Genomic DNA, 14,765 nt, shown 5'->3' with positions numbered 1-14,765 from the left:
CCACCAATTGTCCAGCTGGTCTGGACCACATCGGATTATAGATCCATCACCTTCAAACTGAACAGGCAATTACAAACACCTCAACACTCCTTGTTGGATATCAAAAGGTATAACCTCAAAAAGGCAAACTGGCAGATTTTTGCAGAACATATAGCAGCTCAGCTGCAAAAACAGGAAAACGAGTGGTCTGAATCAGGCAACTGTAGCCCAGACTAGCAAGCACTGACTATGGCAAACATTTTAACAAAAACAGCAGACCTGTCTATCCCACAGAAAAAACCGAGAAAGCAGGCAGTCTCCTGGTGGTGCCCTGAACTGACTGTACTCAGGAGAAGGGTGCACCAGGGGAGGAGAAATTTTCAGAGCCAGAACATCTTGGTCACAAAATGAGGTGGATGCACTGAGAGATTCTTATAGAACTTTCAGAAATCAGTATACAGCCCTCATAAGGGACAAGAAAAAGCAATGCTGGAGGCACTTGGTGAGAACCACTGGAAACAATAACCCTTGGGTTATTGTTTCCAGTGGTTCTCACCAAGTTGTCTACAGAATAGTGACCAACAAGCTGCCAAGAGGAAATGTCTTAGAAACTACTGTCAAACCAGATGGAACCCCAACCCTGTGTTGAGTGGACTCTGTAAATAATATCCTAGACAGTGTTATTCAGACCAAAACTGAGGAACATTCCCCTTAAATGGGTATTACAAATAAATTTAATTGGACAAATTAACTGGCCAGAAAACAAAACAAAAAAAAAAAAAAAGCTGAACATTATAAAAGAAAACACTGAATATGATAATGCCAATCTTGAACCTCTGTTTACTGTAGAAGACTTAAAAATAGCACTATCTAAAACCAAAAACAATAAATGTCCAGGTTTTGACCTCTTAGAGGTTGAGATTATCAAAAAATTAGCAGAAATAGCACCAGACAAATTAATAGTACTATATAATAATTGTATGACAGAAGGTATATTCCCAAAAATATGGAAAAAAGCTGTATTAAGATTAATTCTCAAGAACCCTGAGAAACCCCCCTACTGATCCCAAATCATATAGACCAATAGTCCTACTCCCTGTATTAGGGAAAATATGTGAAAGACTAATATATAGAAGATTAGCTCAGTACTACACAGAAGCAGGTTTACCTTCCAACAATCAGTATGGTTTTAAGCAGGGCAACCCTACAGAGGATGCCATGCACTGCCTACTGACAACGGTTAAAAACTCAGAGGAGAAATATATGCTAGCAATCTCTATTGACTTTGCTGGAGCATTTGACTTACTTTGGTGGCCTAGTGCACTTAGGAGATTCAGCCAGGCAAATGCCTCACAAAACCTATATAAGGTAATAAACAACTACCTTACAGACAGAAGAGTCTCAGTGCACACAAGGTTTCAGCAATTGACACGCCCTATGAATAAAGGCTGCCCACAGGGTTCAATCCTTGGCCCTTTCTTCTGGAACATTGTTCTGGATGAATTTTTGGCCTTGGATCTGGGCCTGTGGAAAGCTTGGCCTTTGCAGACGACATGATTTTCCTTGTAAAAGGTAACATGTGAGTGGTTGTAGAGCAAAGATCAAATGCCGCTCTCTTTCAGCTGCAAGAGTGGGCACAAATGCACATGCTCAAAATATCACCTGAAAAAAACCAAACAAATACTTCTAAAAGGCAATTTGGACATAAAAGAAGACATCCACAAATTAAAATTAACACAACTACTATAAAAATAGTTACAGAACTAAAATATTTTGGAGTGGTCTTTGATTCTAAATTAACTTTTTATCCCCATTTGACCTACTTGGTGAAGAAAGTGAGAAATTATGCAGGTATGATTGCCAGCATCAGTCGATCAGACTGGGGGCTCAAAAGAAAGACCCTGGCAATCATATACCATTCAATGTTCCTACTTGTTATTACCTATGGAGCCAGTGTGTGGTTCACCCGCTTGGCCATAGTAAGAAATGGGAATAAATTAAAATCAGTACAAAGGACAATACTTCTCACCATTACCAGAGCATGTCACACAGTGAGCACACCTGCACCACAGTTGCTGGCCAGAGCCCTCCCACTTTACCTGGAAGTAGTCAAAAGAGGCTTGTATTATAGACTTATAAAGGGCATACCCACAGAATTTCTGGGGATAGCCCTTGATATATCCAGCACCTTCAATGCTGAAAGAAAAAGAATAGCCACAAAGCTCCATGAGCTATGGCAAACAAAATGGGAGCAGGAAACCAGATGTCTAGTTAGCCAAAGGTTTCTGCCACGGGTGGCAATGGTCAGCCCAAGGCCGCCTAAGTGGTATGCCCCTGGACTTTTTACAATGTTCATATTGACAGGTCACGGCTCTCTATAGGCAAAACTAACCTCCTTAGGGCTGACTGATGACCCAAATTGCACCTGTGGCGAGAGTGAAGACTGGGCACACATTCTATATGAATGTATAATTTATGACATCCCCAGAACACAGCTAAAAGCACAGATTAGTCCCCTTCCAAGGGGAGAATATCTTTTCATTATATAAGAGGAAATTATAAAGCCTTTACAACCTTCACACAGAAAGTATTCGAAATGCACAGAGCTATCCAAAGAATGGTAATTCAGCCCCCAGCAATTAAATAATAATCAATAGTTAAAATTGCCCACGTCTCCCACCATGCGAAGACGATGACCTAATAACTGTCAGGACAGCAGTATTTTGTGCCCTGACATGACAAAACCAGATTGACCTGGGTACCCCCTAGGACTACCCTGCTATGTGTAGGAATCTGGGCCCCGCACCAAATAAGTAACCATGTGGGGTGGGAGATGTACAGGAAGCAGATTAGCTGAAAAATATCAGTAAGCTGGTAGCAAGGAGATGTAATGTAGAATGAAAGACAGAATGAATAGGCTGGTTGCTGAGTGAATTAGGAATTATGGTAAAAGGGAATAAATGTCAGTTTTGGTGAAAGAAAGACGGACCCAGCACGAGGGAAAGAGAGTGAATGAGTGTTATGGTGAATGGGAATGAGTGGAAGAGCAAATGTAATTGGCTGAAAGAATACAAAGTTAATAATAACTTACACTACTTTATATATACTAACAAACATTTATTAACAACACTATCACTGCATTCTACCCTGGCCTGCAAAAACTTGTGGCTAGCCTGCACCACAACTGAAGAATAATAGTAAGTTGAGGTGCCCAGAGAGTGCAGTGCAGAAAGCAAGAGTCGAACAAATGAAATGAAAGCCAGAAGAATGAATGAGAGTGTTAGTGTGTGAGAAAAAGAACACAAACCGTAAATGTTAAAGTTAAGTTCATACTAACCTTAGTTTTAATCTTTTTATATTCTTTCTTATTTAGCTTAATTATTAAACATTAGTATTTAAATTACATTACACACCATTGCATCCCCCCTGGTGTGTGAGAAAGAGATGAATGAGTTAGTGAAAAAAAAAAAAAAAAAATATATATATATATAACCTAACAGGAAAAAAAAAAATTGGATGGGCAGTTTGACCTTCCTACCGGATTCGACAAGACATGAACCGGACATCCATCACCGATGAAGACATACTGTAGCTTTGCTGCCAACACGCCATTTGGCGATCTGAACTGGGTACTCTAACCTGGTTCCCTTTAAAACCCCATCCCCAGGAAGGGGAGGGAGGAGACGGGTCTCTGCCTCCCCCAACTGGGAAGCCGACCGGGCTAGCCGAGTGGGTAAAGTACCTGCCCGGCAACCCAAAGGTCGCGGGTTCGATTCCCGCCTCGGGCTTGGATCAAAGTACTGCAAAAACCTTGGGAGGTGCAATATGGCCACAGAAGCCGATGCGCCAACAACTACCAAATCAAAAAAAAAAAAAAAAAAAAAAAAAAAACCCCAACTGGGCATGGTTCGCTGAACGCAAAACTCTACCAATTCAGACTTTCCAATACAGTCTCCTGTCGATGTGGGCTACCGGAAGACTCTCCTCACGTACTTTTTTGAATGCTCCATTTACGACGATCTAAGATCGGCTCTTAAGGCAACAGTACCAAACTTGTGTCCCAGAGGTGAGAAGATACTCATTTCTGTCAACAATTTCCAGGCCCTTCAAACCTTCTGCAATGCTGCTTTTAATCACAGGAAGTCTTTCAACCTCAATGTTAATTCATGAAATCGAACTGAAAACACATCATAAATCATAATACAACTGTGCACTGCCTCGTCGTCCTGATGACGTCATATACAAAATTGTTGTGGTTTTCAAGAACACGCAAAGATTTTAACAGATGCTGCACTTTTCTGCCTCATCCTTTATCAAGACTCTCTTCAACTAAATCCTTCCTCTGCTCAGTGATACCGTCATTGACCAGAGACTTCTGACACCACTGCATATTAACAGAATTCAGAATTATATCTAGAACTTGTTCCTGCCGATCATGTTTGAATGACATTACTCTTTGGGTAGCACTGCATAAAGATGTGGGCAAGAAATGGATAAAGATTTTATTTTATTTTTATTTATTTTTTTTACTTATTTTTTTTATTATTATTATTTTATTTTTTTTTTCTTATTTTTATTTTATTTTATTTTATGCTATTCTCATCCTTATTTCTTCGTCTTCTGCTGTCCTGTCTCCTGGGAATGAGTGTGCGTGTGTGTGCTGTTGCCGGCTTGCTGGCACGGGGTTCTTTTGAATGGCTCCAAACCCTCTTTGGACATTCAGTATGTGACTGTTGAGGTTGGCCATGGTTCTTGCACAGTTGTGGCCTACCTCCCCGTGGTGTAGACAGACACTGCGCAGGCTTTCCAGGTGATTTGCCTACCTGCCTGGCCGTTTTGTCACCAGGTAGGCAGGTGGTCACCTGCCTGGTGACAAAACGGCCAGAAACAACTAAACAAGAAATCAAACTGAAAACACATCATAAATCATAATCATAATACAACTGCACGAACATAACATCACACACATTTCTGGCCTGTTACAGTGCTCTGTAACCATCACAGTGTACAAAGGCGGAGTTGAACTTTGTTTCAGGTGCCGTCCTATATAAGATACTATACATGTCTACATACTTTGCCTGGTGGGGCTCGTCCCCACTGACCTCTTTGGGGATGCCTACTCTATCTTCCCCATCCTTCTACCTCTTTCCCCCAGTCTCCTCTCCACTCTAACTAAACCGACTGGGTACCCCTAACAATGCCACCAAATTCTATTCAGTGTCAAAAAATTGAACCACTTTCTTGTAAACCTCTTTTGGCTTTTCCAAATTCTAGTGTTCATCCCCCCCCCCCCTTTTTTTTATATTATAGGCCTTACCACTGAAATCCTTGGAAAATGGGTGGCGGGACCTGCCAGAGTGCTCTGCTGGGTTCCTGGCCTGCTTCCTCATGGTGGGGTGTGGGTGGTGGTGGTGGTGGAGCCCGGTGGGGGCGCAGCGGCTGGATGATCAGAGAGGCAACGGATCATAACACTACACAAAAAACCACTCCCCACACATTTTTTAAATCTCTGGCCTCCACAGAGTTCTGTGTCACTTACAAAGAATATAATGCGGAGATTGGGGAAACCCCCGGTGCCGTCAGACAACTAACACACTTTACACTTGGGTTGGAGACAATGGATTATGGCTGTGGTTTATGTAAGAAAGATGATGTGGAACCCCAATCAGCAGACCTATATTCATAAAAAAGAACCTGGCTCTACATCAAAAAATTGAAGGCACAGGAAGATTTATATCCAGTGATGGATGACTTGAGAATTGGAAAAAAAATCATGATATCTATGTAATGAGTATTAGAAGGGAGAAGTTATTCATTGATCAGCCTGCTGCTCAAAAATGTACAGATTTAAAGTCATTTATTGAAAAATTGATTTGTGAATAACTCTACAATATGGGAAACAGGCCTAAATTATAACTAATCATTCTACACAAAGTGTTAATTCTGTCCACTTCCTGCACAGTAGGTGTACTGCACAACCCATGCATGTGATAGTAAGGGAAATTTTATTATTTTTAATTATTATTATTTTATTTATTTATTTTTTTTATTTTTAACGAATTCATTTTGGGTCCCTCATCCTGCACACGCGCGCACACACACACACACACACACACACACATACATTTCAGCAGGAGTGTGATTGTAACATATCAGTTTCTTAGGTTGGAACATGCTTTTCATGTGGGGGGGATCAATATAGTTGTTATACAGCAGTTAGCTCGTGCTTCAGCTAACTTCCTGTGTTTTGTTACATTAATGAAAGGTGTAGATGTCGAGTTGTTATTTCAAATGCAACCTGTAAATAAATTTCCAATTTTACTCAGAATGGCCTCTGGTACTAGAAGAGTGTACAACTATTTCTTTTTTTTCAGAGTATTCTTATCTACACTCAAGACAATTATTCACAAGTGTTCTTCTCTGATTTGAAATATTCAGAAGAGCTCTACTACCATCCCAAACTAACTATATTAGTAGTGGCAAATGATGATGCAAGAAAGCAAGCTTATACAGTATCACCAAAAAAAAAAAAAAAGTCCATTTCACCTATCTATTACCTCCAATAGTTTTTTTTTTTTTTTTTTTGTTCTTCCTTGAATTTAGTTAAACTATCAACTTCCACAGCATCAGATAGAAGTTTTTTTCTGGCAATCAGCCACCCCACTCAAGAATTGCAGAATAGACATGTGGAAGTCTGGCTAAAGGCAGACTTCCACATGTCTATTCTGCAATTCTTTCCCCAGTTTGAATTTGTGTCTCCTCCTGTGTAGTCTGAGCAAGAAGAAGAATCTCATCAGCATTGAGCTTGCTCAATCCATTCAGAGCCTTAAACACCTCAATCAGATCACCTCACAAGTGCCTATTGCCAATCTCGTTGCCCTTCTTTGTACCTGTTCCAGCTGCTCTATGCTTCCTAAAATGAGGCCTTCAGATCTGTTTGCAGTACTCAAGATGGGGCCTGACCATTGCCTTATACAATGAGATAATTATCTCCTTATCCCTGCTAGAAAAATTCCTGTATATCATTGACAAAACCCCATGTGCTGTCCTGGCAGCCTGCCCGCATTAGTCAGAGAACTTCATATCTGACTGCACAACTCCCCCAGGACTTCATTTTCCACTATCCCAAGTATAGTATCAGACAGTTGTTATGTTACTCTGAGGATACTGCTGCTCATATACAGAACTTCCAATTTGTCAATGTTAAACTTCAATTTCCATTTCTCAGCCTGTCTCTCTGACTTTTCTAGATCCTGTTGCAGTAGCATACCATCATTCCCATTACTAACCACCCTGCCAACTTTTCAGTCATCTAAAAACTTGGACATTAAGCCTAATATGCTTTCATCAGTATCATTGATAAATAGCGAAAACAACAATTGGCCCAACACTGAAAGTTGGAGGACTCCACTAATAACAATAGTCCATGCAGAGCAGTGTCCATTGATTACCACTCTTTGTCTTCTCTCACTGAACAATCCCTTTATCAATAGCAGCAACTTGACCTTAATGCTACACTGCTCCAATTTGTACAGCAGTCTCTTTTCTACAACAGTATCAAATGCTTTCCTGACATCCAAGAATATGATATCAAAATTATTTTTTTTTCATCTAGTTCCTTTGTGACCACATCATACTATCCAAATTGGACAGACTAGTTATCTCCTTTACAAACCCATTCTGTGTTTGATTTGAGGTATAATTGCATCCTTGTCTATATAATCCTGCATTACTTCTTTTACAGTGACTCCTTTATTTTCTCTGGAACAGAAGTTAAAATAACAGGTCTGTATTTACCCGTATTACTCTTTGATCCTCTTTGAATTGCAGATACATTCGCACATCTCCAGTCTACAGGGACCCTTCTTGAATCCAAGAATGCTCTTATAATTATGGCTAAGGGTTTGCTTACTTCCTTCGCTGCCTCACTTAATATAATAGAATAGATTCCCTCCACCCCAGGTGTCTTTCTTACGTTTAACTTCAACAATTTCTTTTCCAATTTCCTCTCAGTTATTACAAAATCATTTTGCTCCCCACTAGAGTGATAAACTTCTGGCATCCCCTACCCTAAAGAATTCCTCATGTGTGAATGTAGTTGTAAAATACTGATTCTGTTTGGCAGCACCCTGAGCAGGATCATCAACAGTCTTACCATCAATATAAAGTGGACCAATTTGATTCATTCCCTCCCAGTCTTTACATAAGTGAAGAAGTCTTTGTTGTTTTTCTTTGCATCTTTCGCCAAATATTTCTCGTAATCTCCCTCCACTTGCCTAACCTCTTTAGTGATTTGATTACAGACTGGTTTATATCTACCATAGTCATTTGTGACGCCTGAATTAATATGCAACCCATGAATTTTTCTTCTCTGCCACGATTCTCATCAGTTCATCTGACATCCATTTATGCCTATACCTTGAAGAGTACTCTTAGTTGGTATGAAAAGCCTAGTAGCTTTTATGATTTATTCCTTGAATGCTTCCCATTTAGAATTTTCTTATGGTAACATCATCAGTTGGTCCCACTGTATAGAATTTAAAAGCTGTGTGATTGCACTGTAGTCATTCTTTACAAAAGCAAAAACCCTTCCCTTTGCCCTTGATGGTAGTTACACCTTTAAGTAAATACAAAATTAACACACTGTGATCACTGCCAATCAGTGGTGCTTTTATCTGCAGATTCTTAATGCATGAATAATCACTGCTGATAATCAAATCAAGAGTATTACTCCCTCTCTTTGCTTCTCTAACATGCTGCTGTTTTCTACATCAGCATGTTTAGAGAGGCAACAAGTGAGTTTGACCATACCTGGAATGTTAAAATCCTCCATTATAAGACATTCTGATTTACTGGCTTATTCTGTTTTTCTGTACAGTTGTTCATTATACTCATCAAAATTATTAGGCTTACCACACACTCATACTCTCATTTATGCTTTCCCAGTGAAGTCATGCCAAACTGACTCAACATTGCACCGGCCACTGATGTCAGATGCACTGCCTTAGATTTGATGTGCTTCTTAATTAAGAGCATAACCTCTCGCCTCTATCTTGTCTGTCCTTCTGTGTACAGTGTACTCCCCATATTCAAATTCTGCATCCTTTATATCTTAGTGACACCACATCTCTGTTATTCCAACGATGTCTGCTTTTGATGTCTTGACCAGCACTTCAAATTCATCAAATTTATTTATTATTCTGCTAGTACTGGTGTATATGCAAGTATACATGCACTTATTCTTAGTTACTCTAATGCAGCCCATGTATTTTCTTGTTTCATGATGACTCCCAATGGTTCTTGAAATCCCCAGCACCTTGCTTTCAAGACTTCTGCTCGTTCCGATAGAATCAGTGAAGAATCACTTGCACCTCTACATGTGGCTATTGTTAATCTATTAGTCTGTGTATTCCCCCCCCCCCCAAAGCTAGCAGTTTTCTGACTCACTTAACGCTGCCTCTATAGCATCAGTAAATATTATTGCACCCTTTCAATTTAAGTGTATCCCATATATGTAGAAGCAGTCTCTCCTGTTAACAAGCACAGACCATGCTGAGAAAAATTCTACCTCATGAGCCTTGCACAATCTCTCCAGGGCCAAATGATTGACAAGGCTCTCATCATATACTTCCTCCTACTGTGTCTGGGCAGAATTGCAGACACTGAAAATTTTAACCCTAACTGGCGTTAGGGTTAGCCAGGGAAACATTTTTTCAACGTTTCCCTGTACTTGTTAAGCTGTAGATCTCCTATTCTTAATGTCATTAGTGCCAACATGTATGACAATATCACCTCTTGTGCCCTTAAAAGATGATATCTGTTCTACAGCTTCATCAACTTTTGCCCCTGGTACATCATATGAACTCCTCATTAAATTCATTAGCCTTGTATCTGAAGTAGGTGCTTTGGCTGCTATATTTTCATCCATGCATTTTTTGTGGAAGCATACAGGCTTGATTTTGAAATATGCCTACTTGTCTCCAATTGCGAATCTCCAGGATCACAGCCTACTATATATTGTATTTGCCATATTAATGAAGAAAAAGGCAGATATCTAATATTGACACACACACACACACACACACACACACACACACACACACACACACACACACACACACACACACAAAACAAGTTGCATACTCTTTGCTGCACTTAGGTCGCACACACACACATTACGGCAACCAAAGATAGAGTGGGACTCTTTGTTTGATTGCTTGGAAAGTCATAATTGAGTGGCGAGATGGATTCAAGAGTGAAAGACCATTTAAGTTATAGGAGGAAGATCCAGAAAAGACAGACTGAATTGTGTAATGCATTTGTTCTTTTTAATTTGTAGATAATTCCATAGCCATTCTTAAATTCCTAATTTTTATTGAAATTATATGTAAGCTCAGTTGATCAGTTATTTACATTTTATATTAAATTTTTCTTTGTTATTTTTCGTGAAAAGATGCTTTTTATTTCTTTATCAGTAATACCTGAGTGTTTAATGTGCCCTTCACTATATATATATTAGAACTTTTAGCCTTTTATATGAATCAGTTCAATTCAGTAAAATAATCACATTAGTTGCTTGGTGTGGAAATTACTTTTTAAAAATATGTGTGGTATAGCATTTGCCATAAATAAAATGTAAAATAAAAAGAAAATATAACACCAACTTTTTGCTTTTATTCTTATAATTAGGATGTGATACGTAATTTAGGATTTAAGGATCCAGTTGTTGTTCAAAGCATGTACATATTTAAGGTAAGCTATTTTTATTTTTATTTTTTTGATATAGAAATTTCTCTAATATATAAATAGGAAGAGTTTGTCACTGTGTATGTTTCCATATATATATTCAAACCTAAATTTTAAGGATTTAAGACAGTTTGGTGTATTACAATTCATTCAGTGTATGACAATTCACCGTATGCAACAGTTTGGTGTTTAAGACAATTTAGCACATGATATTTGATTGTATGTGACAATTTGGTGAAAGAAAATTAGTGGTGAATGTATGACAAATTCGGCATATCACATACATACCAGAAATTAAGAAAATCGATTAAATAAAAGGTTAGAGAAATCAAGACAGGAGAAATGCAGAAATTTAGAAAATAATAGAAAAAAGGAATATAATATTTTTTTTATCAGTTTATTTGTTGTAAAAGTATTTAAGCCAGTCCTGCCCAGAAGCAGTTTGGAAAGTCTATCTATATTGTAACAACTTTACAATATAGACAAACAGTCATGATGAAGATAATAGGTGTATAGTCATCAGAGATAGCAGGCACATATTAATTTTTTTTTATGAGAACCTGAAGCACAAGGGGTATTAGAAAATATAGTACTTTGTACCATGCATTTATGTTGACATTAGACTTGAATTTCTGTAGATTGTAATTTTCAGGAAATACGTATGAAGGGAGATTGTTCCAGAAAATGGAAGTTGAATTAATAAATGAGGAAGAAGAAAAGTTGATTCTGTGAGCTTGAAGTTGAACAGCAAAAGGATGTTGACTGGGCGGGACATGTTCAGACTGGTTTGGAAGAGAGAGCGGAATTATAGAAGCCAATTCAGAAGAACAGTGCCCATAGAATTATCTACATAAAAGGCATGCAGCAGAAACAGAACATCTATGAGACAGAGAGTGGAGAGACTTGGTTTGCCCTCTTTTGAATGGAATCTAGAGGCCCCAGATAGCTTTCGAGGGCACCACCCTGGATGTGGTAACAATATTTCATGGTAGAGAAGATTGCGATTTGTACAGAGTGAACAGCTGTTTGGAAGAAAAGTAATGCTGAGAGCGAGAGAGAAATCCCATTTTTTAGATGCAGAGGAAGCAATATTTACGATGTGCTTATGCCAAGAGAGATTAGAAGTCAGGGTAATCCCCGATAGAGATATACGATCTTGCATAGAAATCAGATTGTCGTCAAAGATAACCAAAGGAGCAGAAAAATCATTTTTGCAAGATGTAAAGCAGGACTGAGTTTAAAAAGGATTGAAGTCAACTAAGTTATCTTTGCCTCACTGGAGAATTACCTGAAGATCAGCATTTAAGGAAAAGGAATCCTGTGGATAGGATGATTTCTGGTCACTGGAAGAAGGTAATTACTATACAAGAGGAAAAGTGTCATATGAACTGTTGAGACACTTGGCAGAGAATAAAAATGAACAGGATGCATATAAATTATTAGGTGATACAGAAGGCTATGGTAGATATAAATTAGTCTGCAACCAAGTCACAAAGGAGGTTAGGCAAGCAAAGGCAGATTATAAGAATGGCAAGCAAAGATTATGGCAAGCAAAGCCAAGAAAAGCAACAAAGACTTCTTTATTTATATTAAGAGTAGAAGGAAGGGATTAAATCTCATTGATCCATTTGATGTCAGTGGTTTAACTGTTGATGAACCTGCTCATGTTGCTGATAAGCTGAATAGGTATTTTTAATGTACATTAAAACATGAGGAATTCTTTAAGAAAGGGAATGCCAGAAGTTTATCAGACTAGAACAGTGAGCTGAATAATTTTGTGATAACTGAAAGGAAAGAGAAAGAACCGAACCTTGCGAAACACCAGCATTAGTGGAGAAGTTAGAAGACAGAGAGCCATCTACCATTACCACCAGTGAGTGGTGAGAGAGAAAACTGGATACCCAATTACAAAAAACAGTTGGCAAACCATAAGATGGAAGCTTATTTAGAAGATCTTTATGCCAAACATGATGAAAAACATCTGAAATATCAAGAGTAACTGCTTGAATTTCACTAAATGTTTTCACTGAAGCCAGAATATCACCAGTGGATCGATACTGATAGAATGCATACTGGCGATTATTGATAAGATGTAAGATTTCTAGATAGTTTTAGAGTTGGTGGTTAATAAATTTCTCAATTATTTTAGAAAGAATAGAAGTAAGTCCAATGGGATGGTAATTAAATGAGAGGGATATGAAGCTTTTTTAGGAACCAGCTGACTTAATATGAGAAAATTTGCAAGCAGAAGGAAAATCACCGTGGGAATAAGAAAGGGAAAAAAACGATGACACAGAACAGGATTAAACTAAGGAGCACAGGCTTTGAGAACAAGTGGAGAAACACCATCAGGACCTGGAGCTTTCTTAGCATTAAGATTGTTCAAAATCCTTCTGACATCCTTTTGACAGAAGACCATAGGAGACATTAAATGGAGTGTACTGGAAATGGGGTGCCTCCTTAGCCAGGTAGGCAGGAGCAGTAGTGCGTAGCACATGCTTCTTGATTAGACCGGGGTTTGAGCCCGTGACCACCAAATACAGAGGATGCGGAAAGGTCAGGGAATGACCACTGCATATCCTCTGAGCAATATGGCCTTAGTTGCTAATGATCCTAAAAACAAAATTACAAACAAACAAACAACAAACTGGGAATGGTGGGAGGTGATTTACCAAGATGATCAATATGTGAGTTAGAAGTAAAGTAGGATGCTAGCAGGTCAGCTTTATCCTTGGCTGAAGTGGCAATAAAACCTTCTGGTTTTGACAAATGTAGGAATAGAGATGGGCAAAAGTTGTGGCTAGTAGCTTTGGCGAGAGCAGAATGCTTGAATACCATTAGGACAAGAAGCAATTTTTCTACTCTTAGCCTGTTCGAAATCTAGTTTGGACTGATTAATAATTACTTTACAATTGTTGTAAACTTTGGTATAGCTGAAAATGAAGCTGGAGATTTGAATCCAAGCCAGTTGCAATATGTAATATTCTTATCTTGAACAGCCTTAGCACGTTTATTGGAAAATCAAAATTTAGATAATGAATGTGATCTAAAGGTGGAGTGTGGAATAAATGATTTCATCCCTACAAGAATAATTTCACTGACATGATCTGAGCAAACATCGGCATCAGAAGATTTAAAACAGTAATCTGTTCAAGGAAAAGAAGAGAAAAACTCTCACATATCATCCCATTTTGCATTCTTGTGATTCCAAACAATACAAGGTTGAGAATGGCCATGAGAGAACTGTTCCATTGGAGAATATTTCATCACCAAGTTGTGATCTGAGGTACCTAGAGGACCACTTACCTGAACTGTATACTTAGAAAAATTAAGCATGTTGGCTGCATGGTTGGGATTGTCTGGTATTTTGATAGGTAAATTAACAATATGTGTGAGGTCATTAATAATTTCAAAAGCCTCAGCATCTTGATGTTCACAATCTTTAATGTTCACAACTCCAGCTTGTCAGCTGGAGTTGTGAACATTAAAATCGCCAAAGAAAATTACCTCCCAGTTAGGGAAGTTGGACTGGAGAAAGCCGAGTTTCAAAAAGAGCAAGTCAAAGAGTTCCAAGTCATTAGTGGAGTTGGGAGAACAATAGAGGCAGTGGATGAATATGATAGAACATGGTAGAGAGATTTTAAGCCAGAGAAGATAGAAAAGAGGAGATTCCAAATTACTAAGTCTCTGATAGGGAATATCAAAATGGACATATGCATGCACAGTTATTACCTTTGAAGTGAAAGAAATCATACAGGAATAATACAGACAAATGAGATAAGCAATTGAATCAACTGATGACTGAGATTATGTCAGAAAAAGTACATGGGTTTTGGCAGACTGTAATTGGAAATGGAACATCAGATTAGATGTTCCATTTCCAATTGATTAGAACTGAGATTAGAACTGAGATCACGTTTATTCGTGAAATGAATGAGGTAGTGTTTGGGAGGTTTAGATCTTTTCACAGTTAAGTTTTTTCTATTGGTTTGGCAATTCTTGGTGTATTCAGTAGTAAGAAAAGGTGGGGGCCTTGCTGT

General features: G+C 38.5%; 1 protein-coding gene across 6 annotated transcripts in view; it reads left to right on the top strand.

Annotated features, from left to right (window-relative positions):
• Positions 1-14,765, top strand: part of LOC150087204 (phytanoyl-CoA dioxygenase domain-containing protein 1-like) — a 207,190-nt gene that overhangs the window by 75,235 nt on the left and 117,190 nt on the right. For all 6 annotated transcript variants that reach the window (XM_090371876.1, XM_090371879.1, XM_090371880.1 and 3 more), the window contains one exon: positions 10,669-10,731. In XM_090371876.1, coding sequence (XP_090228002.1) covers positions 10,669-10,731 — 63 coding nt within the window. The remainder of the gene's footprint in view (positions 1-10,668; positions 10,732-14,765) is intronic.

This window comes from Mastigoproctus giganteus, chromosome 4, assembly GCF_048544385.1.
Source record: "Mastigoproctus giganteus isolate SK-2022 chromosome 4, ASM4854438v1, whole genome shotgun sequence".
In the NCBI taxonomy this organism is placed as follows: Eukaryota; Metazoa; Arthropoda; class Arachnida; order Uropygi; family Thelyphonidae; genus Mastigoproctus; species Mastigoproctus giganteus.
The sequence above is the reverse complement of the archived record's forward strand: the minus strand, read 5'-3'. Positions and strand labels throughout refer to the sequence as shown.